Source organism: Penicillium taxi (assembly GCF_028828555.1).
Source record: "Penicillium taxi strain IBT 34144 chromosome Unknown utg000005l_segment0_segment0, whole genome shotgun sequence".
Taxonomy (NCBI): Eukaryota; Fungi; Ascomycota; class Eurotiomycetes; order Eurotiales; family Aspergillaceae; genus Penicillium; species Penicillium taxi.
In genome coordinates this window covers 4,885,640-4,910,707 of record NW_026643207.1, presented here as the reverse complement: position 1 = coordinate 4,910,707, position 25,068 = coordinate 4,885,640, and the positions used below count along the sequence as shown (strand labels likewise).

Genomic DNA, 25,068 nt, shown 5'->3' with positions numbered 1-25,068 from the left:
ATCTAACCGCCCACTGTCGGATAGCTTACTTAAAGAGTAAACTTGCCGACATTCACTTGCTGAATCCCCGCGATTCCACTCCGTAATCCATTGCTATAAAGTAGGACAAATCCTAGAGTCTTGAAATGCATTCAAATCATAATCCAGTGATTAATTACGATAATTCTCATGTCGAAAACAGCTACCAAAGCGGCAGTTGCCGTCCAAACCAAGGCTGCGGGTGATATCTCATCGGTTTTCCCCAGTCTCAGACCGGACTACCAACCTGAACCACTTTCATCTCGCTTCCGCGATCTGAAATTAGGGTTATTCGAGAAGAATGAGAAAGCTTTGACAGATAGTTGGAAAAGGCTGTTACCCAGCCTGCAAAATGAAGTGGCACAAATCAAGTCGAAAGGCAGTGATGTAAGTTCAATACAGAATTGAACACCAGACACATACTAATTTCACAAGATCATTCCTTCTGTGGAATACGCCGACATCGTGTCGGGAAATGTCACGGAAGAAACTCTTAAAGAGATCCGTCATCGCGGCTCAGTCGTGATTCGTAACGTGATTCCCCGAGAGCAATCCCTGGAGTACAAACAGCGAATCCGGGAGTACATCGCTGCGAACCAAGAGCGTGTCAAGGCATTCCCGGCTGACACGCCTACCGTTTATGAACTTTACTGGACACCAGCTCAGGCAGAAGCTCGCGCACATCCCAACATGCTTGAAACCCAGCGCTTTCTGCAGCACCTGTGGTATTCATCGGACCCAAACTCGAAATTTTCGAGATCCAATCCACTCAGCTATAGTGACCGGCTGCGAATCAGAAACCCCGGTGATGCCAAGTTCACCCTCGGTCCTCACGCTGATGGTGGCTCGTTGGAGCGCTGGGAAGACCTAGAGTACTCCAATGTCTATTCCAAGATCCTCGAGGGAAAATGGGAGGACTACGATGCATGGGATGCAAAGCACCGATTGTCTGCAAAGATGGATCTTTATAACGGCGCAGGTTCTTGCTCGATGCTACGTTTCTTCCAGGGCTGGCTCTCTATGTCGGATACCGGACCTGGCGAGGGTTCTCTACATGTTTGCCCCATGATCAAGCACAGCACGGCATACACGATTTTGCGACCTTTCTTCGACGTTGAGAGTCAGAAGCCAAAGATGGACGCTACATTCCCCGGCTCTGTACCAGGTGCTTGTCAGGAGTATAACCCGGTGACACATCCTGAGCTGGAACTCGAGACGACTATGGTTTCTATCCCATATGTCCAACCGGGAGATTTCGTTGCCTGGCATTGTGATTCCCTGCACTCTGTCGACAAAGAACACCGTGGTAAGGGTGATTCCAGCGTGATGTATATTCCTGCCACCCCTCTGTGTGACATGAACGTCGAGTATTTGCTTAAGCAACGTAAGGCTGCTCTGGAGTACTCGCCTCCATGGGATTTCCCCGGTGCTGGTAGTGTTGGTGAGTTTGGATTCAAGGGGGCTACAGACTGGTCTGCATTGAATATTGACGGAAAACGCGCCATGGGTATGGGCGATTCACCGTGGGAAATCACTCATGAAATGAGCGAGGGTGAGAAGGCCGCTATTCGGTCTGCTAATGCCGCGTGCTTTGATGAATGAAATCATTGAGCAGTCAGTGTCATTCATTAGTTGATCGAAAATGATAGCCAATTCAAATTTAGACATTTCTGTAGAAGAACTATATTATTCTCAGCATTTCTCGGAGCTTGAATAGAAAAGAAAAAACGTCTCTATAGATCTGTCTACCGGTGAATATGCCGGGACCGCCTGTTTTAAATTGGGCTCACAGAAGGAATATCAATCCCCAATCCTGTACAAACCTTATCGACTATCGTCCTCAAAAAACTCTCAATATAAGCTGGATCATGATATCGACTATCAAAAACAGCACAAAGCTCCAACTCTCCACCCCAACTTCCCATAAAACACGCCAATCCAGGCCCAATAGCCTCTGACAGACAAACCACACGTGTCAACTCGAACGGTCCCTGCTTGGCCGCAACTACAGTCGAGATATCACCAATTGAAGAAAGCGGTACAGCGCAGAAGGGAGATGTAGATGTCACAGCATGCGGATTGAATCCGACAGCAGGTGTGAACGGTTTAATGACAGCAGGAGCCACGGCGATCTGTTCATGAACCCTGGATGTATAAGAACAAGTCGGACGGGTGGCCTCGTAAAAGCTTTTTAGGTCAAGTGTGATCTGGCGCAAATCCTTGCCCGTATCCAGCTTCCTGTCTGAAACACTGGGGACAACGAGATCGATTTGTATAGTCTGCGCCGAAATAGTATGGCATGATGCAGCAGCATTATCTGCGCTATTGTACGGCTCGTCACAATAAGGTCGCAGGTTGATAATGCTATGACTGACATAACGAACAGGATATTCCTCCTCCTTCTTATTTTGAAGTTCAGCCAGCGTCAAAGCAAGCGCAGCAGTGAAAACATGCGTAACGCTAACTCCAGGCGAAATGGACTTGCAAAGACCGAGAATCTGCTTCGTGATATTACGTGGAATGAGGAACGAAACACAGTTTGTCCTTGACGGTGTTGAAGGCATGGGTATTCGACTGGCAGGAATGCACAACAGACTTGGGTGGGAATAAGCCCTTCTATTCTCAGCTTGAACGGCCGCAAACCATTTCGTTTCAGCCTCTGACAGGACCTCGGGGATTTTAGCAGCTACTCTTAGGCACGGAGCGAGTCTGATAGCCTCATTGCCCCATACTGGCATTGTAAACTCTTTGCCTTCTTGGTATGCCTTGCTGGCTAAATCGAACAATTGGTGAAGTAAGAGGAGAATGCCAATCCCATCTGTGATATCGTGCGGACCGCGCAGGAATACAGCCGTACCGTGTGGCGTGCGGACGAGGAAAACACTCGCCTGTTCGAAATCAGGTGCATCATCATTAAACCAAGCAAGTGGATATTTGTCTGTATCATATGTTTGGAAAGTAGACTGCAGCCAGCTGTCTTGATCCGCACCCTCCAGTGCCGAGTAAGTTCTTTTCACAGGGCCAGTTTCATCGTGAGCAACCCGTGAAGCCAGACTAGGATGCCGGTGACGAAGACAAACCCAAGCCTTTCGTAAAGCAGATTCAACACGTTCATTATCGGGGATGTTGGAGTCGACACTAAAAGATGCGAAGCCGGTGACAGGATAGCAGCCACTCTCTGTCTTAGCAGAACGAATATAGAATCTCTCCCATTCATCGATATTTCTCTCCCAATATCCAGGGGACAATTCCTTCCACTCGAAAGATCCAGACTGGACCGCGGCTATTGAGAATTATACAAGTCAGATTTGTACAAAAGTACAACCTCGGTGTACACGTGGGCTTTACCAACCTGTCATTTTCTAGGGCTTCAATTGACAATATTCTTAGAAGTCTAAAGTATGAATTAGAATTAGAATTAGAATTAAAATTGGAATTGGAATTGGAATTAGCACTCAGAGAAGCAACGGAAGCCATCTTTTACCCGCCTGTCCCGCAAGTGGGTAATCAGGGGTCGATGCCCTGAGCATGCCATCCTACTCGGTACTACAAAGTACTTAGAACTTCCAAGTTTTTATCTAGCTCCACTGAGTTATACCTCTTTTGAGATTTACGCCGTCGGCTAAAGACGGTGAACTAGCGCGGATATCATTCCTCTTGCTTTAAGAGACTGAAGCTGTTTAAAGCCAGTTAAGTTGGTTGGGATTCTGTTATAGGCGTTTATTTAAAACCGTTTAAAGTTTAAACGTTCCGACCACCTTTGTATTGACAACACATCTATGAATACTCACTCCTTCGTACCATCCAGGCTTGGAGACAGGATTTTAGATCAAATTCCTTCCGTTCCAAGTTCCTTCCGCTGTCCTTGGCGCATTTTATCGCGTGATTTTGTAAAAAAAGTCTTGACCAATGAGCGATAAATAGTCTTCCCCTCTAACGTCTGGCTCGCAGCGCCAAAAATGTATAGAATAATCCCTGTCAAGAAGAAGATCACAGCAAAGGCAACCCAATAGTCTGCCTTTGTGTACCCGCCTTTGACACCCCGGAGTTCAGTTGAGAAGTACGCCGTCATCAAACTGACAGGAAGGAACAGGATCGTCGCCTTCGCTAGCAGGATAGTGATCCTAGTAAGTTTCTCCACAGCCTGGGAGTCTTTTAGCGCAATAAGGTTGAAATTCTGTATCAGGTTAGACTCGTACTTTCATATAAGACTCCGCAGAGTTCAAGTGTCATCGTACCAAGAACGTTAGAGATTCCTTCTCGCGAAGACAAGTCTCTATCTCGCTCAAACAATAGAGGTTAATCCTATCAACCAGTCTCTCAAATCGTGCCACGGCGCCTGAGCTCAGACGAACCCCGATAGACCGGTTACTCGTGACTTGAAAGCTAGCATGGCTAATAATGCTAGACTTACGCTCATGCAGATAAACCTCTGGCTCGTCGGGGTTGTGAAACGTGGATCCGATGGATAATGGCTGGTGGGGTTCGTCGTGAAGAGAACTTTGATGCTGTAGAAGGCGACGCATGATGAGCTCATAGCTCTGATAAAGATTCTTCAGAACGGCTAGACGATGTCCGAGCCAGTGGAGCTCATTTACCAGATCTACAATGGGGCGATCGAGCATTTGCCCTCTCTGTAATGAATTAGGGACGATTTAACCATATAAAGAGAAAGAATACTCACGAGTCTTTCGAGAGCTACACCATATTGGTGCTCTCTCTTGGCAATCAAGCCGTAGCTGGAAACCCAATCATCGAATATATAGTAAAATAACAGACTGGGCCCATCCTCCTGCTTGATATTGGCCTGATCGGGACCGAGATTATAAAATGGGCGTACGCGGATAGTAACAAGGGAATCACTCTCCGACATGGTGGAGTGCTCCTTCGAAACGCCAGAAAAGATGAAGCGAGTATTTCGGCGAGCAATATCAATTACCTTGGCCTGATCCTGTTCAAGTACTGTGTGCTGTCGAGGAAATGGGTTCTCTTGTATGGAGATAACCGTACCGTCATCGCAGAGAATCAGCCAGTTCCAAAGCCTTTTTCCCTCTGGAAGGCCCTTTCCATTTTCCGGTGCGCTAGAAACGCCGGGAGTTACGAAAAGAGTATTGTACCCGACGCATGTATCTATCCTGTTAGACTCGACTTCAGTGTCAGAACGAGAGGGAACTTACAATGTGGACCATGATCAATAGAAGAAAAATGCATAATTTGCTCAACAACGCGCGCGAAAGTCAAAGAATTAAATGAAGCATTCTGATGAGGTTCATCGGGTATGTTTTTCAAAGCGTATGCATTTTCTATATCGTCGAATTGTGGCGTTGGGGGTGCGGATGAGGAGTATGAGCGATTTCTTGCGACTGGTTTGGGGCGATGGAGGACTGGTTCGGTGCACATCATCCCTTGTAGTCGCTCTGAAAGTCCGTAGAATGTGGTTATAGCCTAGAAAAATCAGTCCAAACTTCCAAGTCTAATTCCTTTTGTAGCCCTACCTTGATAGTATCTTTCTGCTCTTCAGGTGACCAGATATTGCTGCGACCGTAGTGTTAATATAGAATCGACGCCGTAGAGTTTTCTTCTCGCTTACATCCATCTCGTGCCAAAACATTTTGTCCGCTGTAATAATTGCAAGGTTAGCTGCCACTCGGTACAGTCTGGATGACATCTATGTACTGGTTTACTTAGTAGAAGGTTGAACTCATTGGTAGATAGATCCGCCCCGCAATAAACATCTTCGTTGCCAAAGTCCAGCACAAAGTTGGAGGTTTGTGGATTTTCGATTCGGTGAATGTATTCTTGGAAGTTTACTTTGTTGTCAATATCCTTGAATTTCTCAACTAGGGTATTTCGTTCTGTTGAGAGGCTGGCATAGTATTCATGCGGGTTCAATGGATCGCGCCAGTAGTATGAATCGGCCATATTTTCAATCTTTGAAAACTTTGTCAAGAGAGAGGGAGATTGTAATTTTGAAATAGGTAATAGTCGATAAAAAGAGTATACAAGTAGTTATGTATTTAGTCAACATTGTCACAATAGCCTAAGTCAGCCCTGGTGACCCGGACTGAGGCTGACCTTGTCACGCTTCAGGGTCAATGATCATCTGGATCATCCCAAGATAGGGCATGAACTTAACTATCACAGTTATACAAGACATTCAGCTTTGAGTCATTGTAGATGATTCTATTTTATTATGAATATTGAAGTTTCTTTAATATGACTATTCAAGTTTGTCCAGTCTCGCTAGTGATTTGGGTATGTAGTCATAGAGTATATGATGAACTATATGAATCAGGATCAGGAAATAAAATATGCTACTTCAATGAATATAGAAAAGAGGAGACGCTGACGACTATAAGAATTCACGATAAATGTCCAAACCAGGGCATTTCTCACTCTTGATTTTCGTCACCTTGTGATAAGGGGCTGGCATGGTCCAAATGAGATCAAATCTGTCGATATTCAGTTAGGTTATTTTAATGCAGGGTCGCCTCAGAACCTACCGATTGACAGGATAATATGGTGCATCATGATCTCCCAGCTTCTCAGCCAAATGGCTCATTTGATGATGCTCCCAAGAGATCAGAATATTGCCACTGCCGCGGTAATGCTTGATTTTGTGCAAAACACATTTGATATCGTCGCGGTCGCAAGAAGTATCAATCTTGATGCCAATGTCCTTCGCGACCGGTTTGACCGTTTGAAATGGTCGACTTCGCTTGCCATCTTCATATGTCTGATCAGTAAATTATCTCACCCCTGGATTCATGTCAAGCATACTATGCCTTGGCTGTTGTGCCATGATATATCCAATATCGTATTCAGAGTGATCGCCGAATATATGTCTTAGACACTGTGCGCGTGCGAGACCCTCTGTGCTGAGTCCTTCATCTCCATTTTCGGGCTTTTCGCCATGACGGATGAAATAGACTGTTGGCTTTGCAGCCGCCACGGCTGAAATAAGCAAAATGATCCATAAAATGCGATGCATTGAAGCAGAGCAGTACTGAAAAAGGCTGGACTCGGTATTCGCGTGAAAAGAGCAAAAATGTAAATTTGCAGAAAATTATGTTATAAATGGCTGCACTTGGTTAGAACGATTTGATAGTGCCCAGGTGAGCTAGCTTATCGTCAAAGAAGTGCCCAAGTGGATTTTGCACTTTAAGGAATTACCGTGAATCTACGGAGATCATTTTATATTAAGTAATGTAATTGACTTAGCAGTAGTTATCAAGCTCGCTCTTCGTCATTTTATGCAAGGAATGTACAAAGTTAACCACACGACTTGAAGTAGGAATGAGCATGGGCCTCCGGCGATATGTGGTTGGTCCAACCAAAAGTCTTGTGAGATCATCAGAAGATATCGTAATGAGAAACTAAAACATTTGCGATGATTATTCCATTCTGTCGGGAAGTTAAAGGTTGTGGTTTCGTCAAAAGAGATCCCGATCGATGATCATATCATGCGCTAATTGGCACGTGAGAAATATAGAGCGGGTCAGGTGACTTGCTCCGTCAACATTTTTTGACCAACCAAAATCTCTTGGAAACTACGGAGTATCCAAGATTCAATTTTCTATCTAGGAATGAGGATCTGCTAAATACACGCCATTGTGAATCCTGCAAACAGTACAAACAACACTCCCCCCTCTTTTCTAGGTTAACGCAGTGAAATGCTGTCGGCGACCTCCGCTGCCCCGCCAAATGAACACGATTAGTCATCTATACTGATCGAGCTCAAGTATTGAATAGGCATTTCGAAGAGTAAACGATAGATGATGAATACCAAAAGGATAGCTCCATAGTGAATAGCCCAGTTCCATCAATTCACTACCAACCTTTGAACGAACTGCGCCGGCATTTTCCCGCCAAGATACTTTGATATTGATGGAATTGGCGGGGTAAAAGTTAGTGGACACCGATAAGACTAACTACTGTAAAAATTTCTTTCTCTCTCCCTCTTGGCTTGAGCTTTGGATTTAACTCGCTTCTGAGATAGACAATCGTCTTACAAATTCAAGTATCGCCGGCACCTGCGCTTCGTCTTGGTTCTTCCCGCCAGGCCAAAGATTGAGTGCTTGATTTACAATTAGAGCCAGCCAAAGAAAATATAGCGTCGAATATGGTGTTGTCAGATCATATTTCAGTGGAGGGACTTGAAAGCAGTGGCCTGGAGAATGAGCAGATTCAGCGGAAATGGAGCTTACAACCCCTTCTGCGCCATGCTGAGCGCTCTCATAGCCGAATACCCGGTATAAGAAAAATCCCATTGCGTGCCCTTGCAATCATTCTATTCATCGCTTTTGTGAATATTGCTGTATGGGTAGCTGCTGCCATTGTATTAGTATGTGTCACTATGTGACCTAACCCGAACACAACAGTCAGCTAACCTCTTCTTAGCATTTTCACCCGTATGTATGCGTGTTCGGGGCCGAAAGTCCAGCTAACTAACGTATCAGATCATTGGTATCTACCGCAGCGCTTGCTTATTCCCTAGGACTACGACATGCCTTTGATGCTGATCATATCTCCGTTCGTCTCTTTCTATCTCCACTCTTCGTCCACGACTCTAATCCATCTAGGCCATTGATTTAATGACCCGAAGACTGCTTGCAACAGGACAAAAGCCAGTTTCAGTTGGAACGTTCTTCTCTCTGGGCCATTCAACGTGAGTAAAAAACCCCATAATCTGACTCTTTGAACATAAACTAAATCATATAGAATTGTTATAATCACCTCTATTGTTGTGGCGGCTACAGCGGCAGCTGTATCTTCACGCTTCGACAGCTTCAGTAAAATCGGCGGTATTATCGGAAGTGCTGTTAGCGCGGCTTTCTTGATCCTCTTAGGCTTAATGAACGGCTACATTCTGTTCAAACTGATTAGACAGATGCAAAAAGTTTTCAGGTTACCTGAGGGTCAAGAGGATGAGGCATGGAGGATTGAAGGCGGCGGTCCCCTCTTCTCGATACTGAAGAAGATGTTCAAAATAATTGATCGGTACGTACTTACATCAAGTGAAGATTGCCTCGCTAATCCATTCAAGACCGTGGAAGATGTACCCATTAGGTATTCTCTTCGGATTGGGCTTTGATACTTCTTCTGAGATAGCCCTGCTAGGTATATCATCTATTGAAGCTGCAAATGGAACATCATTCTGGGTGATTTTGATTCTACCTGCACTGTTCACAGGTAAGTCCACGCCCCAAACGCTCAATATTCAGTCCAAATTTCTAACAGTCACAGCGGGGATGTGTCTCCTGGACACTATTGATGGCGCCCTCATGTTCTCCCTCTACATCCAACCTTCGACCAACTTCCTTTCAAAACAAGTCGACGAAGAAGTAACATCCGACACAACAAGCGACAGTCTCCCCCAATCACGAGACAACCACCGAGACCCAATCGCCTTCCTCTACTTCTCAATAGTGCTCACAGTACTAACTGTGATCGTTGCCATCGTAATCGGCATAATACAACTCCTAACCCTAATCATGAACGTGACCGACGCAACAGGTAGATTCTGGGATGGAGTGCAGATAGCCGGAGACTATTACGATGCGATAGGCGGTGGTATCTGTGGTTGTTTTATTATATTTGGCGGACTGAGCGTCATCTGTTATAAGCCCTGGCGCAGGTGGATGGACCGGCGTCATGTGCGACCGGCCGCGAGCGAAGATAGATATCGAGACAATCCGACTGGAGCAGATGACGAGACTGGTGCTGTACTCTGTGATTCCGGAGATTCTCGTCAGCAAACAGCCACTGTCAAGTGTACGTCTCAGGTTGCTGTAACAAGGGCAGGTGAGCGGCGTATTGGGGACGAGATTGTTTAGGTTAGGTGGTACAATATTTGTGGGATGTGTAAGCTACATATTATCGGACCCCTCTTTATATGAAGAAAGTGAATCATAATAAAAAACTACGACTAGGTTGGTATGGGTGGGTGTTATACTATTGGCTATATTTCAAAATTGTTTGTTTGGTATCGGAACTGGCATCTATAGAGGAGTTTTTCTAAAAGTAGATTTCTACTTGCTATTAATATGATAAACATCCCACTGTTTTCATCGATATTCCAGCTTGAATTTATTTCAGATATCATTTTTCCATTATGAAAGTTTCCGTCCTATTTCCCCTGGCAAGTATCTTGTCACTGGTAGTTAGCCAGACCGATCCCAACAACCCCGATAACATGAGTCCATGTCTAGTAAGGACCCAAATAGACCCAAGAACCCCAAAGAAGTTTCTAATTTTAACATCTTAACAGCTCGTGTGCAATGAACAAGCTGCCCAGGCTGCGGGCTGTCTCTCATTTACCGACACAGATTGTACATGCCCTAAGCAGTATTTCACGGATTTCCTCAAGCAATGCTTGAATGCCGCCTGTACAAAGGATGACTATGATCGTGAGTTCTAATTTATTGCTTGGCTCTGTCAAGCGCTAATGATATGAATTAGGATCGGTTGTTTTGCACTATGCGAGGTGTGGCGGGCCTCTTTCGTGAAGAAGCAATCTATTCAAGATTTGTTTCATGAATGGCTTTTGAATACGTCATCAGGTACTCTTTTACCTTGGCTCATTCATTTGAACATTGATTATAAGTATCCATTGATGCCTAGTTAAGCGTTCACTGTTATGTCAGCCTGGCTATCCAATTCTTTATATATCAGTACGTACTCCGTAGGATTCAACCTAATATAGTATGCAGTATGTAGCATGAACATCGTCTAGTTTTCGATTCCCAGTTCCCAATTTATTCAATTTCAATGCATTTACCTGGACTCCGGCCATTGACTCCGCAAGATCTTTAAAGGCTGATGTATTTTTGATTTCTGAATAAAAAGCCAGTACCAAAGTCTTTACCCTTTCAATATATGCTGAGACTTAGGCCAGATAAGTTATCATAACAATCACGTGGACACTTCTGACTCAACTTCATGTTAATTGGGCCTTCTTTTTCTATCATGTTGGCCATTTAAATCGAAAATTCTTGAAACTATGGAGGATACAGGAGTGTCGGGAAAAGAGGAAAGAAGAAGTGATTCCATTCTTTGAAAAAGAGAAAACTAGTTACTGGCCGTAGTCTTAATAAGAATTTCGATATCTTATACAATTTTCCATCCTTCATCAATGAAGCTATCAAGATGGGCTGTCACACAAATCAAGCCGTCAGACTGGTGGAAAAACCCACTCACTGCACAAGTTTCGCAGTCTACTAAAGGGGTCCCACACACGTCATCTGAAATTGGTTTATTCATGACACCAAAGATGGCATTGACAACTTCACAAATCCATTCTCTGTGTTCCATGGGTGGGTGACCCGGAGGCCGCTTAGGTTTACGCATTTGTGAGGCTTGCGCCATCATGGCCACCAGTCCTGAACTCATTCCATCAATTTCGCTCCAAGATCCTGATTTGACCTGATCTCCTTTCAAGAAGTCTGTGGGTGCCTGGGCTTGAAAGTAAGAGTTGTTGGAGCATATTTGCGCAATTCCAGGCGCTAGGGTCACAAGAGCTATATCTAGCTTGGGGCGTCTATTACGGTCGAGGATGTGTCCCACTTCATTATCTCCGACTCAGGGATAATAGACAGTGTTTGACGGAAATACATGGCTCGAAACAGTCAGGAATTCTTTACCGGAAACATTGCGCACTTTTAATCCCGCGGTCGATGCCTGCCGTGGAAGCTGTATGGACTGCCTCTACGCGACATCCTGGCGTCAAAAGCGAGTTATCCAGGTGATTTGCATCATCTTGAGCAAGATCTCCCTTCAGACTAATGATTCGCTGTCGGGCATGATTATTCAATAAATGGTAGAAGGGTTCAAGGCCATGACGGTAGAAGGTTCCGCGACCTGCCACGACTCCCGGTAAAGAATGATGCTTATACAAGCCATCGGTTGCATCTAACTCGATTACTATAACATAGGGCATATACACAATTCCAGTAACAGAAGCAAGCGGCTCGAGCGCCTGCAAAATCTCAATATTCTGGGCCTTTGACGGGAATTCCATTTCTGGCCATCCAAGCAAGGCACAAGCCTTTAATCTTGGGTTAGAATATGAATTGGTAAGCCCCGGATCCCGTCGGACGGTTCCGATTGGGAAGAAAAAAAAAACTGGCATGCAGCCAATGGTGAATGGGATAGGTTGTGGTGGGTGGTCTGTTTGGTATGAGATAAACCATGAAAAATTGATTTCGCCCTCTCCATATCGTTCGTACATCCACTTAAGCTGGACGTCAGTTGGACTGCGAAACCTTCGCTCTTCAGAGTCCCAGAAAGTAAATGGAGCATCATCATGCATATGGCGAGCACCCCACCCTCCAGAGTTTTGGAATCGCTTGGGAAGCGGATGAGGATTATTAGGAGCAGAAGCGGTGGGTGGGGCTTCGGTATGGTGTGGATTCAAAAAAACACGGCCTCCTAGTGGGGCTCGTAGAGGATTAGCAAGATACATGTCAGCATAGGGTGAGCATTGCAGGCGCTGGACATCCGGCGATCGCCGGATAAGAGTGCTCGCCATTTCATTCATTATATCTGCAATGAGGGCGAATCGGGATGACTCTTTGCAGGATGCAGAGTTTGCAGAGGAAACGGAGTTTGAAGAGGGAACGGAGGTAGTTGACGAAAAGATGGGATAGTTGAGGGATGATTCGCTGGATGAGGGTGAACCGATGGACAATGCTGGTACCATGGGTCACTGCCTCGGGCTTGACCTCGCTAGGTTAAGTTGATTCAGCATTATTGTTTTGAGAATATAGAGCTTTTCCCTAAGAAGATGGAGCTCTTCTTTGAGATGATTAATGAGTTGACTCGAAGTTTGGAACTTCCAAGACGGGCTCCTACTTATCGCTTCTACTCCTATCCTCGCTCCTGCCACATCTAAAAAATTACGTAGTACATCATCATCCATTATGATAGTTCATGCATACCTTATCTAGGAATTGCCTCGTAAATCAAGAAGTAAACCTAATCTGATCTCTTTTCTCCAACACTCAGCGGTCTATGCTATCAAATGCTGGTAACAAACCTAAGTTAGTCCAAATTATTGAATAGGCAACACTATTCCATTTATATAGATCACGAAAAATAGACGGAACATTTGACGTGAATTCAAACCTTGGAAGTCTTAGGGTTGATACTTGATCAATTTCGAGAAAGAAGACAGGATTGGAACAGGCAGTCCAACGCCGAATCAATATCGAAGAGACTGGCCAGTAATTAAATCAACTCCCTGTACCTATTCCTAAATTATCTTCTCGACGGATTCGTGCGAGACAAGCCGCTTACCGTCGACAGTACCCTGCGTCGACACCAGCGAGCCGATACGGGCAAGACCATGTGCTGTTGCGAACCAATTGACCCTGATAGCTTGAGCCTTCCTGAAAGTAGGTTTTTGGAGTATTCTGCTGGAGCCCGTAAGGCTTTGGCGGCGAGACTCTACTTGTCCATACTGCTGAGGCGGCGGTATAATATCTGCCGTACGATCCCAGCTCTCCTGCACCCCGAATCGGAAATCGACATCTAACGGGCCGGTGAGCTCATCCGCGAGGAAATTTTGAGAGATCTCCCACTGACTCTCCTGACAACCTCGCCGACCAGGTGGCTGTAATTGACAGCTTGGTATCCAGGCTTTTGACGGGGCGTCCACCACGGAGCCTGCTGAGCAATTCTCTTCGTTGATTTTTCGAGATCGAACGCGTCTTTAAAGGAGATCCCTAGGTCTGAGAGATTTAAGAAATCTAGAGAAGGTGTGGGGATGGCATCTTGACTAAAGATATCGACTTCGTTATTCTGGGTAAGGTCATCCCTATCAAAGAAGGCAAAAAATTATGTCTCTTTGCTTATCTTTAAACATCCTCAGTAAGTTGATAACGTCAAGGTGCTCATCCAGGACACTATATACTATTAGAGATTATTCAGAGTATTGTTCGGAGTCATTAAAAGTAATCTCACCCGAGAGCATAAGGCTCCTAGCCATAGACTTGAAGCATTTTTAATGTATAAAGCTCCAACCAGGGTACTGATCACTAACGTAAGAACCTTAAACGAGTGTCCGCTAAGCCTAGAATCGAATCTTAAGTATTGATCGATGCTAGTGCGCTTTGCTATATCTGCCTAGTGCTAGGGTAAATGAAATCATTCACCAATCCATCCAGCTGTAGAGACCAATACCCGTCAAGTCGAAGATGCTTCAAAACCTTCCTCTGACACCGAGTGTTCGAGAACTTTCCATCGACTACTTGAAGCATCCCCTCGGCACCAGAAAGAGCCAATGTGGATACTTACACAGTATATCATGATCTACGAAATAGATCGCCAAAAGAACTCTGCGAAAAAACAATACAAAAAAAAGATTCAAACTCAAATCTTCTTCAAAAAGTGGATGACCTTACAGCAGCAGGTGCTGCCTCAAATATCTCAAGCTATTCCTCATGACCATCCTAAAAAGCATCGTTAGATATAAGCTAATTCATCACATTATAATGTCGTAAAATTCAAAATGATTTCTTTTTTAAACTGACAGTACTAGGCCAAAAGTGCTTTTATAACTCGCATATTCATTGGCCATAATGTAAAGCTTTATCCAAATATGGATTAGCTTGATGCTGACTACTCGTATTACGGCGTTGTAGCCTCAGGCAGAAAAATAAATGACGTCAGCCAATGAACGGCACGGACAGCCTCCTAGACTCATTTTGCATCATTACTAGATCGTCCTTGGGATACATTTCCACTTACTTAGAATTCCCGAGGTCTCTATATCAAGTGCCTATTATGTACTGGATGTAAGGATGTCAAGCTCGACCTTCAACTCGCATCAAAATCCGAACCCTTCCTCCCATCTTATAAATGCATTGTAAACCAGGAATGCACCTTCAACCGACATTGAATCCATTGGATCTGAGATTTTGTTGGATGTGTCAATATTTTATGGACATATCTCCCAATCTCAGAAATACCTATAGAAAAAGCGACTCATAGGCTAAGCCACTTCAGAATCAGAGTCCATGGCTGAACATGCCATCTCATTACAACACAAGCCAGCGAGTCTATGCTGAAATCATATGCAAATGATGCTGAATCACCATTACATCAGTTCTTCTCCAACTGAAACCAATGCTGCAATGGAGGCAGTCTTCTCTGACCAACCTCCTATATTTATCCTTCCGACTCATTTGTCCTTGGATCAGCTGCATGAAGCAGAAAGCCGTCTCGTATGTCATGGGGGTAATTTGACCTACGACATTAACGAGGCAGGTCTCATTCTTGGGAAAATTACACACAAAAAACGTGCGGCATTGGAGCTACGCTCACGCGGGATCTGGACGGAGGATGCTTCACCATCTGCTGTCAAAATAATTAAGACAAACTGTGAACGACCGGCGAAGCGCCAAAGGACAGGACACAGTACTGTGAATGCTCTCCAAGGAATTGAAATAATTGATCTCAGTACCGAGTATGAAGAAGACGAGATTTCAACAGCAGACAGAGCCGGTATTCTCAGTCTTTTGAAATTGGAATGGCTGGATCTCTCTATCAAAGACGGGAAGAGGTTGCCTTATGACGAATTTGTGGTATATATAGGACGAAAGACTGTTTGTCCTATCGACGTGCCAAAATTACAGAATAATTCCTCCAACCAGATCATACAGCGTGCCAAAGATGATGGCGCACAAGTGGTCCTAGGCTCAAATAAGCGGCGTGTACGACACCCCAAAAATCTACCGGGGGAAACTAGAAAACCACGGCCGACCCTCTACAGAGAAACAACGTCCGAGAACGACGACGAAGCAATACCACTAAAGCCATATTGGGTGAGAAACCAAGTCATCCTTTCATGTATGCGATCAAGTTATTTAGATGCACCAAATAGCGAATTCATATCGCAGCTGGTCAAAGTCCGACGCATTCGAGAACTCACACTCGACGAGATTGGTGTACGAGCTTACAGTACATCCATCGCGGCATTGGCTGCATACCCATGTGTCATCAAGCGACCGAGAGAAATAGCCTCCCTCCCAGGCTGCGACTCAAAGATAGCAAACCTTTTTGCAGAATTCCAACATGAGGATAACGGCATTACTGCTGCAGCCGCATTGGAAAACGATCCTGAACTACACGTCATTAACTCGTTCTACCAAATATGGGGCGTTGGGGCCAAGACGGCGCGCGATTTCTACAATCGAGGATGGCGGGATCTCAACGATGTAATCGAGCATGGCTGGCCCTCTCTCTCGCGTGTGCAGCAGATAGGAGTGAAGTTCTACGACGAGTTCCAAGAGGGAATTCCACGCGCCCAGTCGGAAGCCATCGCAGCTGTTGTACAGCGTCATGTGAATCGGGTGAGGCCCGAAGCGACTAACATTGACTGCATTATAGTAGGTGGCTACCGACGTGGCAAGCAGAGCGGTGGCGATGTGGATATATTGCTCACTCACCGGGATGACGCAGTAACGCGCAATCTCATCTTCGACCTTGTGGCTAGTCTAGAGAAAGACCTTTACATCACACACACTCTCTCTGTTCATTTGGCATCCTCTCAGCACGAGAAGCACACTCTACCATTCCGAGGCAAAGATACAGAATCACACTTCGATACGCTTGACAAAGCACTAGTCGTCTGGCAAGATCCACAGTTTGAGTATTCTGGTTCCACGGAGAATGAAGATTGTAGTAGCAGAAGAAACCGGAACATTCACCGCCGCGTTGACATTATTATATCACCTTGGCAGACTATTGGATGTGCGGTACTTGGTTGGACTGGCGATACAACTTTCCAGCGAGACCTGAGAAGATATGCGAAGAAGGTACATGATTGGAAGTTTGACTCAACGGGAGTGCAAAGTCGAAGTGCCGTAGGTGAGATTATTGATCTTGAAAAAGGTGGTCAGACCTGGGAGGAAAGAGAGAGAATGGTCATGGAGCGGATTGGAATTGGATGGAGACCTCCTGAGGAACGTTGTACACGATGATCGCATAAATAGATATTAATGAGTTTCTATCGTTATCCTTGGATTTATTTTAAATATTTGTTTCCGCGGCATTACAGGCAAGGTAGTAATCTTACGCTACCTATAGAGCCCGTGGGCTCCGCATCAATCCCAATGATGGCCTTGTCGACTGTGACGCTTTACTATAATGGATAAATGAATCAAATGAAAAGAATTTTTTTTTTTTTTTGAAAATTGATGGGGATACTGGATTTATGTTACTTGATATTAAATACAAAAAAGGTATCTATGCACAATATGTACGCACTGTATTTGTGGTTATTCCCGAGAAGCTCTGGTAGATACGAAAAGAATGAAGAAAGGCCAAAAAAATTTGGTCCCAGAGGGGGTCGAACCCTCGACTTTGGCGTAGCACAATTGAATACGTCCTATTAGCACCACACTCTAACCAACTGAGTTATGGAACCATTTGATATGATAGGTCAGAAATAAATAAGCTTACATCTCTAGACTTTCAGCATAAATAACAGGGGAGTGTCTTTAAGCAATATTGCTTGTAGCACGGAGTAGTCCCGACTTCCCGGCTTATATCCTACCGCCTACCTTCACAATAATTCTGCCGAGTAGCGGTTCCATGGCTCATTTGGGCATAGTTCGTGCTAATATCTGAGCAGGTTTCATAGGTTGGAATATTTACTAGTCAGCTAGTCTGGGGAGTATGAGGACCTCTTCCTTCCTCGAGAAACAATTCCAACCTACCTAGGTGCGATCTTAGTCAATAGTGCAGTATTTTGTGAGAAACGAAAATCATACCCCAACCCTGATGGGGAGGAAATAGGATCTGGGCGGGTCTCTACATACTCACTGGTCAAAGCATATGTAAAGAACAAGGGAGACTATGAAAGTTGAATCAACTTGATTACAGAATCGGCTGAGATATTGCATATATTAAAGTCCGGAGAGTGCCTTCGTAGCATGGAAAAGGATAAGTGGGGAGGGGGAGGAAGAGATAATTGGGGGAGAATATTGGCCTGAGTTTAAATGGTACCTAGGTAAAGAAGTCAGCTGAGGAGAGAGAGGAAGAATAGCTGAGGCAAAATTAGAGAAGAGATGAAGGAATAATGCTGGCGGCTGAAATAGCAGGCAAGTGCAAGGTTAAATTTTGAAGTGGGCTGAAAGTGACTATATGGGTGAAGTAAGATGAAAAATAGAATAGTTAATGTCAGAAAATGCTCAGGCGTAGTACCGTAGTGACTGTATTAATACCTAGCTATCACTTTCTAGTGAGACGTAAATATCTATGTATACGAAGAAGGCGCATGAGCTGTAATTCAACTCGCCCTAGGAAAGAACTTTTGATGATCAGATATATTTCAATTTGGCTGTACTGATTCAATATAATTCACAACCTATGGTTTCTTTTCTCGTTTGGTCGGCTCTAGTGTATTTCTTCGTCCTAGACCACTGCCAACATCTCGTACAATTGCATCGCCCTTCTTCCCTAGTACTACTTCTAAAGCCTGGACTAGAGCTTTAGGATCATATTGCATGCCGACAACAATTTCCTTATCATCATCTATAACAGTGATTTTGCGTCCATAAAGGCGAAGAGTCCCAATTCCCATTTCTGCCAGCCGGTCTCGATCCACATATGGTGTACCCGGACCATCCAGATGCAGTATATGAGTCACATAGGAAGTATACGGGATTGGATCAAAGGGCCTGATAGTTTCAGGGGAAGAAGGCAGCTCGGTGGGGTGTTGGGGTGAAAATTTCGGACGTCTTCCGCGACTCTCCTCTCCAGCGTTCGCAATCGCCTCAACAAAGTCAGATGCCGAGAATGGCGCCGTCGGGGGACCAGTCTCACGATCAAGCGAACCATTTAAGATGAGAATCTTGTAGCGGGCTGGACTCTTCACTATGCTTTTCCCCACTCCACGGAGAATGATTGCTGGAATGATGGACGTGTACAGGGAGCCGATGCTATATATGATTGCCTGTGCGTCGTCGAGCGCCTCTAGTACACGCGGGTTGGCAGATGGTCGGATCTCTTCACCGTACGGGTTGATATACCAGATACGACTGATCCGACAAGGCAGGTCCTCATTCTTGGCCTTGTTAAATAATATATTCTTGTTGCGGAGCGTGGCCAGCGAGCCTGGAAGATGATCTTCTTCGTAAGATACCGTATCAGAAACGCTAGAGTCAGTATCTTCAAAGTCATCACCATCAGCGAGTGGCAAGCTGGCACAATCCGGTCTGTGGTCGTGAAGCAGACCCCCTGATACCTCGCTCGGATGTGAGATGCTGTTCTGGCCAACAATGACCGTCCCATCAGCGAGAGTAGCAGAAATGTGGTGAGAGAAATTAGAGTTGATTGCGGGGATCACTCGAATAATGTCTGACTGAACACCACAGATACTGCCTAGCAAGTAAATAGCGCTTTCAAAACTACCACTGAACAATCGCGCACCTGTCAAGAACAAGTTGCCCACACTTGCAGAAGTAAAGTCGTAAGTAGATGAGGGTGGCCGTGCTCGTTTGAGAATCTCCAGGTTAAGAGAATTAAAAAAGGAACGTATCAGTTCCTTTTTGGCCGGCGTGATAGACCGCCATAGGGTCGAGGTGCCATCAACAATGGAAAGCCACTCCAGCGATGCAGCCGGCCCTTCAGCAGCCAACCGATGATTGAAAAGGGCTTTGATAGCCATACGTTCTGGGTTCACAGGCAAGTCAGGAATCAGGCGAACCAACCTACCTAGGCAAAGTGTTAGTCAGGTCCCACACTGAAGTTCTAGTGATTTTATTTACGCACTTCGAACATCGCCGATTCCAGGACCTCCAAATATGCGAATCAATTCTGATGATGAACCACCATTGTCGCTGATGGGAATAATGTAGCTGAGAGGGCAATTTTTGCTCTCGCGAATAGAGTGGAACACGTCGACTAGGTTATTCGCCGCACTTCCCCCTGAGACGACCACGATACCTTTGTTTGGCGTGTCGGTCATTATTAAATTTATATCAGGGTGGTAACTTCAGAGTATGTACCAGGCTATTAACCTGTCACTTCAGGGCTAAAAGGCTAGGATGTTGGGTCCGTCAGAAGGGGCAATGACGAAGTTTGGAAACGCCACGAATGCCGCAACTCTTCTGATATGGTATCTTACGAAGAGTGAAGCCACGGCGTATAGAAATCAATACCGTCTATTATTTTATTAATATTATCACCTGGATAAAAGCTGAATATAATCTTATATTGTGATACTACCTCTAGCAATATGGAATACCAAAAGTGGCGATAGCAGTCCTAATGGTTAATTAAGTCTGGGGCTACCTGGAAGAAATGCTTGAACTGCCCAACCTATTGCAATGAATAATTTCGAAATACATGAATCTAACTATTCACTTGTCCTTTCAATGGATATGATTAAAACGCAAGCATGGTAATTATCACTTCACAGATATTTTCATTTACTCTAGTCATGTGACCATCAGTTCATGTCAACTTGGGCGAGGAAGTGGGATTATAAGGACCAATCAGAAGACTTCACAATCTCAAATATGTGTGTGTATTCGCAGTAGTGAATCTTACTGCAGTAAAGAGCGTACGGAAGCTGACTAATAAAGAACACTAGACTAAAATAGGACTGGCCATTTGACAGTTCATGTCCGCCTGAGGTGTAATTTGCTTATGTCATGAGATTCCAGAGAACTTGGAATCTCATTCAATCTGTTGGGATATCGAACAAACGACACATCACGAATCCCTGTTCAAAGTACATCGCAAACGACAACCCTGAAAAGTATACATATAACTGTGATGTCCCGTCTTTACCGACTATTCTGTCTTAGACGATGGAACACATTCGTCTCAGACAGAAGAGCAACTTGTAGGATAAATAGCTAGTCCTCACCATGAATGAAAAACCAGATTTTACAACCACTTCAAGAAGACACAAAGATATTATAGGGGCGTAAAGCTTTACCTGTAATAGGTGTTAGAAGTGGGCGTTAGCCTCTCACCAACCTTGCTATACCCACCAGTGTACCAACACAATCCTTCATATTATAATTGGTCACTCAAAAATACCTAGTCAAATGACTAAAAACATGAAAATTTACAAGATTGTTGCAACATTTGAAGCTTAAAGGTGGAATTGATCAGTCATTGACCAAGACTTGAGTTCTCGAGCTTGTATAAAAATATACTCCTGACATCTGGAGCTGCGAGTTCCGGCCTAGCACGGCGATAACAGAATCACGATCATGGAAACTTCTGCAAGTATATCTTTTTTCTCAGCTGAGAGGTTTCCCAATAATAAGTACAATTTCATCATGTGTATGCCGCCCTTTTATGGTTCCTTCCAGGAGATAAAAACTACTCGAGAAAGTCAACATGCATGGATAAATTAATATTCACAAAAAATTGAAGAGAGTGAGCCGATGATGCACTTAGGCAGGTCGAGACTGTCTAGTCAGGAGAAAACTACAAACCACAAACATGATCATTAATTTCCTAAACTAAAATTACTACTATGAATATACGTTTTCGTTTCAAGCTGCATAATGTGACTCCTGCCATGTCATATCATGCTGTACCCGAATGGTATTTAACGGAACTTCATCCCCAGACGAATCATCAGCCTGAGAACACCCCGCTTGAATCTTCTGCTTCGACAACAACTCATTTGCTGGTCGCAATGATATATTATTATTCATGGATCCCTTCAACTCGGTCGTCCGTGTGCGTTGTGAACCCATCCCACTTGAGAATTTGTTTGAGATCATCGAGACCAGTGGGCGAAGGGTAGGTAAACATGCAGAGATTATACCGCTGGAACATTCTACCAGACACCAGGTACAGGCTTTGGAGAGCGTCCAGGTCATGTCAGTAGTTTGAAACTGGAATAGCGTTGAGAATCGGTAGGCGCTTGTGAAGACAACGCTACGTATGTCAGTATTTTTCGATGTCCAAAACCGGAGAAAACTTACAAACTGCCCAGAAGAAATATGGAAATAACCGATAATCGATGTAGAACTGTGGCATAGAGACCCCAGACAATTTGAACCGGCAGAGCGAGAATTAGGATATCTGTGACGATATTCGGTACCGCATTGCCAATGAAGGAGTCCTTCAGGTTGATGCATGTACCAGGGAGATCGTTGTTCCATGCTTTCGAAATCGGCCTGCATTGGAATACGCTCACGCAGACGATCGCAATAACCCAGGCTATCACGATGGAGCCTAGGATGTAGGCTGAAACTCTAAAGTATCGCGTTGGGAAAATGCGGCCATACATAAGGAGAATGGAGATTTTGATGATGCCGGCACATGTGCAATAGGCACATTCAAAGGCCATGAGCAGCTGCGCAATATCAGTATCATAATTGTCATGTTATAAGGCTAATTCTGGGGACCTATTCTCACCTTGGCGACTATCACTAAATTTTTCGCTGGTAAAGTGTTGGCATGTAGACCCATACCATAGTGGATCACTAATTACGTTAGATGTGACAGCAGAGACTAGATCAAGGCAATATTTACTTGCTAGATTCAGACACATGGTTCCGTATAGAAATACCTAAAGTGGTCAGATCAGCCACCTTCAAATTCTCAATTCATGTCTAAACTCACTGTGGCTAATATCATGAGGTAGTCATCTGCTCCAAGACTCAATCTCTTCCTCCACCGAGCAGCAAATCGCAAAAGAACAAAGACTGTTCCCAGAACAGTCATAGAAATAGTCAACGCTCGATATTCTGCCTGCTTACTCGAATGGTCTAGCGCAGTCGTCATTTTGTTCTCAGAGCACAGATCAATCAGCTCTAAACAAATCTGGGGTCGAGGGGAAAGAAAGCGAAGAGTCGGAACCTTCATAAATTTGTCTCCCGCATCTTAAGTCTTTCGTCTAAGGGTACCCACAACCCCTATGTGAAGGATTTCGAGAAAACCCTAATTAGAAGCCTCCTTGGTTCCTTTTTTTGGATGATCTTCCGTAGCAAGCTTTTCCTATACTAGTATGTTGGTGGAGAAAAGCTAAAGCGGTAAGCAGCCACATTCTCCATTCATTTTACTGACAAGCCGTCAAATGACAGAAAGAAAGATTTGAGGCGATGTGAGAGGAGAACTTGTTCATCATAACTTCGTTGTGAAGATTTAAAGTTATACAGTAGAACAGAAAATAAGGCGGCTCTGTCCCTCTTCACGTACATTTGTTTTCGACAGAGATGCCTAGGTATGGTGGGGCGATAACGAATTTTTCTAGCTTGTTTCAGGTGAAGTTGAGTTAGTTCGGCGCATAAATTGTCAACAATTAGAGATTATATAACACTAGTAGATCTTAGTTTTGCAGAATCTGTGCGTTCAAGCCCCTTAGGGCTGAACTTACATACTGCCAAGTACAACAAGTCTACTTAGGGCTATCTACGGATCTCTCGGGTACTCCATGCTCCATTAACAACCGTGGGGAATATCAAACCATAGGTATCCAACTTTTCAGGGGCAAGGAGAAGCAAATCCAATTATGGAATATTATTCCAGTATGCCCTGTCGTAAGTTTAAATCCTTTACCGACGTCACCCCCACACGATCCACTTGAGCGGAAAGTAAATTCCTACTGACATTACCTCTTTAACGTTCTAGAGTCCATGAGTTCTACCAGTCAATTTGTTTTCAGTATTCCAGAGTGTTGGTTAGTGTTTTTTAATAAGTCCGAGGGTTCAATTCTTCAGTACTTTCAGTTGTTCGTTATTTGTTCCATCGGAGTGTGTATACCGTTCAGGGGATACCTACCGTGGTGTAGTGCCGTGTAGTTAAAATCGAGCTTAGTTCTACATAAACGCTAACTAATACTAGATTCTAATAGGATAGGATTCACATCCAGTTCACGGCTAACCGAACCAACCCGGCGTTCATATAATTGATAGTGGAGTATAAAGCGGGTCTACAATTTAACTACTACCTTATTGGGAAAAACACGTTGCTCACGGTTTTTGCCGTTCATACACTCCAATAGAATTATACAGTAATTTGTATGTCAGCTACCCCTTTTCAAAGAGAATTAAACGCCCCCTTTTTTGCTATACAGATTCATAAATCAGTACTTTCGTCATTCAGCAATTCATCACAGCCGTTTCAAATTCAATATGTCCATCAATGAGAAACCCATTTTCGTCTTAGTGCCTGGTGCATGGCACACAGCTGATGGCTTTGATGTCGTCCGTGATCTCTTGCAAAAGCGCGGCTTTGAATCTGTGGCTGTCGCCACTCCGTCCGTTGGATCGACTGATATCAAGACTGGTCTCTACGCCGATATTGGCTATACTCGCGGTATCATCTATGACTTAGTGGCCAAGGGACGCAAGGTCATCATTGTCGGACACTCTTATGGAGGTTCTGTTAGCTCTGGTGCTGCTGAGGGCCTTGGCTGGGCTGAACGGTCGAAGAATGGTTTGTCCGGTGGTGTGATTAGTGTAGTTTGGCTGTCTGCTTTTGTTACACAGAAAGGACAGGTCAATCTTGACCTACTTGGTGGAAACTGGCTTCCTTGGATGCTACCCAACGTTCGTATAATCAATCACTTGAGAAGAAAAATAGATGCTAATTGTGGTGTTAGGATGATGGCTACATCTACTCTTCACAGCAGGAGGCCATCTTCTATCACGATATGACAGCTGAGGAACAACAATCGGCTATTTCTAAGCTATTACCCCAGCCTAGACGTTGCTTCCTCGAGCCCATCACTTACGAGTCATGGCACGACATCCCGTCTTTCTTCATCTTCTGTGATCAGGACGCTGCGCTTCCCCTTCCCTTCCAAGAGGCATTTGCGGCGATTCTCAAGAACCCTGGTACTTTCCACATCGAGTCATCCCACTCCCCATTTTTCAGTGTGCCGGAGAAGGTGGTTGAGGGACTTGAACAGGCAGAGAAGCATGCTCAGGAGAATATTTAAATCATGGATTTCAAGGAACGAGATGTACATCGGAATGTATCTATGCGCAGAAGAATATACATTGATATTGGCGTGAGCCAGCTCCGTGAAAAGCCTAGGCTCTATTGAGAAGTAAAAACAAAAAACGCTCA

General features: G+C 44.5%; 12 protein-coding genes across 12 annotated transcripts; 5 read left to right on the top strand and 7 right to left on the bottom strand.

The window, feature by feature from the left end:
* Positions 1–168: 168 nt before the first annotated feature.
* On the top strand, positions 169–1,620 carry N7495_009099 (DUF1479 domain-containing protein; the record flags this gene model as incomplete). The annotated part of the gene is made up of 2 exons (XM_057211750.1): positions 169–405; positions 454–1,620. 2 exons carry the CDS (start codon positions 169–171, stop codon positions 1,618–1,620), a joined length of 1,404 nt encoding a protein of 467 aa, XP_057061293.1.
* A 173-nt stretch (positions 1,621–1,793) lies between these two features.
* On the bottom strand, positions 1,794–3,377 carry N7495_009098 (uncharacterized protein; the record flags this gene model as incomplete). Its single annotated transcript, XM_057211749.1, has 2 exons — positions 1,794–3,301; positions 3,371–3,377. The coding sequence occupies 2 exons, from the start codon at positions 3,375–3,377 to the stop codon at positions 1,794–1,796; spliced, it is 1,515 nt and encodes a 504-aa protein (XP_057061292.1).
* Positions 3,378–3,847: 470 nt separating this feature from the next.
* N7495_009097 (uncharacterized protein) lies at positions 3,848–5,940 on the bottom strand (the record flags this gene model as incomplete). Its single annotated transcript, XM_057211748.1, has 7 exons — positions 3,848–4,195; positions 4,257–4,652; positions 4,703–5,148; positions 5,196–5,463; positions 5,514–5,553; positions 5,609–5,637; positions 5,695–5,940. The coding sequence occupies 7 exons, from the start codon at positions 5,938–5,940 to the stop codon at positions 3,848–3,850; spliced, it is 1,773 nt and encodes a 590-aa protein (XP_057061291.1).
* Positions 5,941–6,370: 430 nt separating this feature from the next.
* Positions 6,371–7,009, bottom strand: N7495_009096 (uncharacterized protein; the record flags this gene model as incomplete). Its single annotated transcript, XM_057211747.1, has 3 exons — positions 6,371–6,470; positions 6,522–6,744; positions 6,799–7,009. 3 exons carry the CDS (start codon positions 7,007–7,009, stop codon positions 6,371–6,373), a joined length of 534 nt encoding a protein of 177 aa, XP_057061290.1.
* A 1,131-nt stretch (positions 7,010–8,140) lies between these two features.
* Positions 8,141–9,854, top strand: N7495_009095 (HoxN/HupN/NixA family nickel/cobalt transporter; the record flags this gene model as incomplete). Its single annotated transcript, XM_057211746.1, has 7 exons — positions 8,141–8,376; positions 8,419–8,433; positions 8,478–8,550; positions 8,601–8,686; positions 8,740–9,018; positions 9,065–9,210; positions 9,265–9,854. The coding sequence occupies 7 exons, from the start codon at positions 8,141–8,143 to the stop codon at positions 9,852–9,854; spliced, it is 1,425 nt and encodes a 474-aa protein (XP_057061289.1).
* Positions 9,855–10,132: 278 nt separating this feature from the next.
* Positions 10,133–10,438, top strand: N7495_009094 (CFEM domain-containing protein; the record flags this gene model as incomplete). The annotated part of the gene is made up of 2 exons (XM_057211745.1): positions 10,133–10,228; positions 10,289–10,438. The coding sequence occupies 2 exons, from the start codon at positions 10,133–10,135 to the stop codon at positions 10,436–10,438; spliced, it is 246 nt and encodes an 81-aa protein (XP_057061288.1).
* A 689-nt stretch (positions 10,439–11,127) lies between these two features.
* N7495_009093 (uncharacterized protein) lies at positions 11,128–12,718 on the bottom strand (the record flags this gene model as incomplete). Its single annotated transcript, XM_057211744.1, has 2 exons — positions 11,128–11,597; positions 11,677–12,718. The coding sequence occupies 2 exons, from the start codon at positions 12,716–12,718 to the stop codon at positions 11,128–11,130; spliced, it is 1,512 nt and encodes a 503-aa protein (XP_057061287.1).
* A 552-nt stretch (positions 12,719–13,270) lies between these two features.
* On the bottom strand, positions 13,271–14,325 carry N7495_009092 (uncharacterized protein; the record flags this gene model as incomplete). Its single annotated transcript, XM_057211743.1, has 2 exons — positions 13,271–13,683; positions 14,226–14,325. The coding sequence occupies 2 exons, from the start codon at positions 14,323–14,325 to the stop codon at positions 13,271–13,273; spliced, it is 513 nt and encodes a 170-aa protein (XP_057061286.1).
* A 773-nt stretch (positions 14,326–15,098) lies between these two features.
* Positions 15,099–17,000, top strand: N7495_009091 (type-X family DNA polymerase; the record flags this gene model as incomplete). Its single annotated transcript, XM_057211742.1, has 1 exon — positions 15,099–17,000. The coding sequence occupies one exon, from the start codon at positions 15,099–15,101 to the stop codon at positions 16,998–17,000; it is 1,902 nt and encodes a 633-aa protein (XP_057061285.1).
* A 1,388-nt stretch (positions 17,001–18,388) lies between these two features.
* On the bottom strand, positions 18,389–19,990 carry N7495_009090 (gluconeogenesis factor YvcK family protein; the record flags this gene model as incomplete). Its single annotated transcript, XM_057211741.1, has 2 exons — positions 18,389–19,737; positions 19,795–19,990. The coding sequence occupies 2 exons, from the start codon at positions 19,988–19,990 to the stop codon at positions 18,389–18,391; spliced, it is 1,545 nt and encodes a 514-aa protein (XP_057061284.1).
* Positions 19,991–21,536: 1,546 nt separating this feature from the next.
* N7495_009089 (uncharacterized protein) lies at positions 21,537–22,779 on the bottom strand (the record flags this gene model as incomplete). Its single annotated transcript, XM_057211740.1, has 5 exons — positions 21,537–21,927; positions 21,975–22,348; positions 22,411–22,478; positions 22,528–22,564; positions 22,618–22,779. 5 exons carry the CDS (start codon positions 22,777–22,779, stop codon positions 21,537–21,539), a joined length of 1,032 nt encoding a protein of 343 aa, XP_057061283.1.
* A 1,349-nt stretch (positions 22,780–24,128) lies between these two features.
* On the top strand, positions 24,129–24,937 carry N7495_009088 (alpha/beta hydrolase; the record flags this gene model as incomplete). The annotated part of the gene is made up of 2 exons (XM_057211739.1): positions 24,129–24,545; positions 24,599–24,937. The coding sequence occupies 2 exons, from the start codon at positions 24,129–24,131 to the stop codon at positions 24,935–24,937; spliced, it is 756 nt and encodes a 251-aa protein (XP_057061282.1).
* Positions 24,938–25,068: the final 131 nt, after the last annotated feature.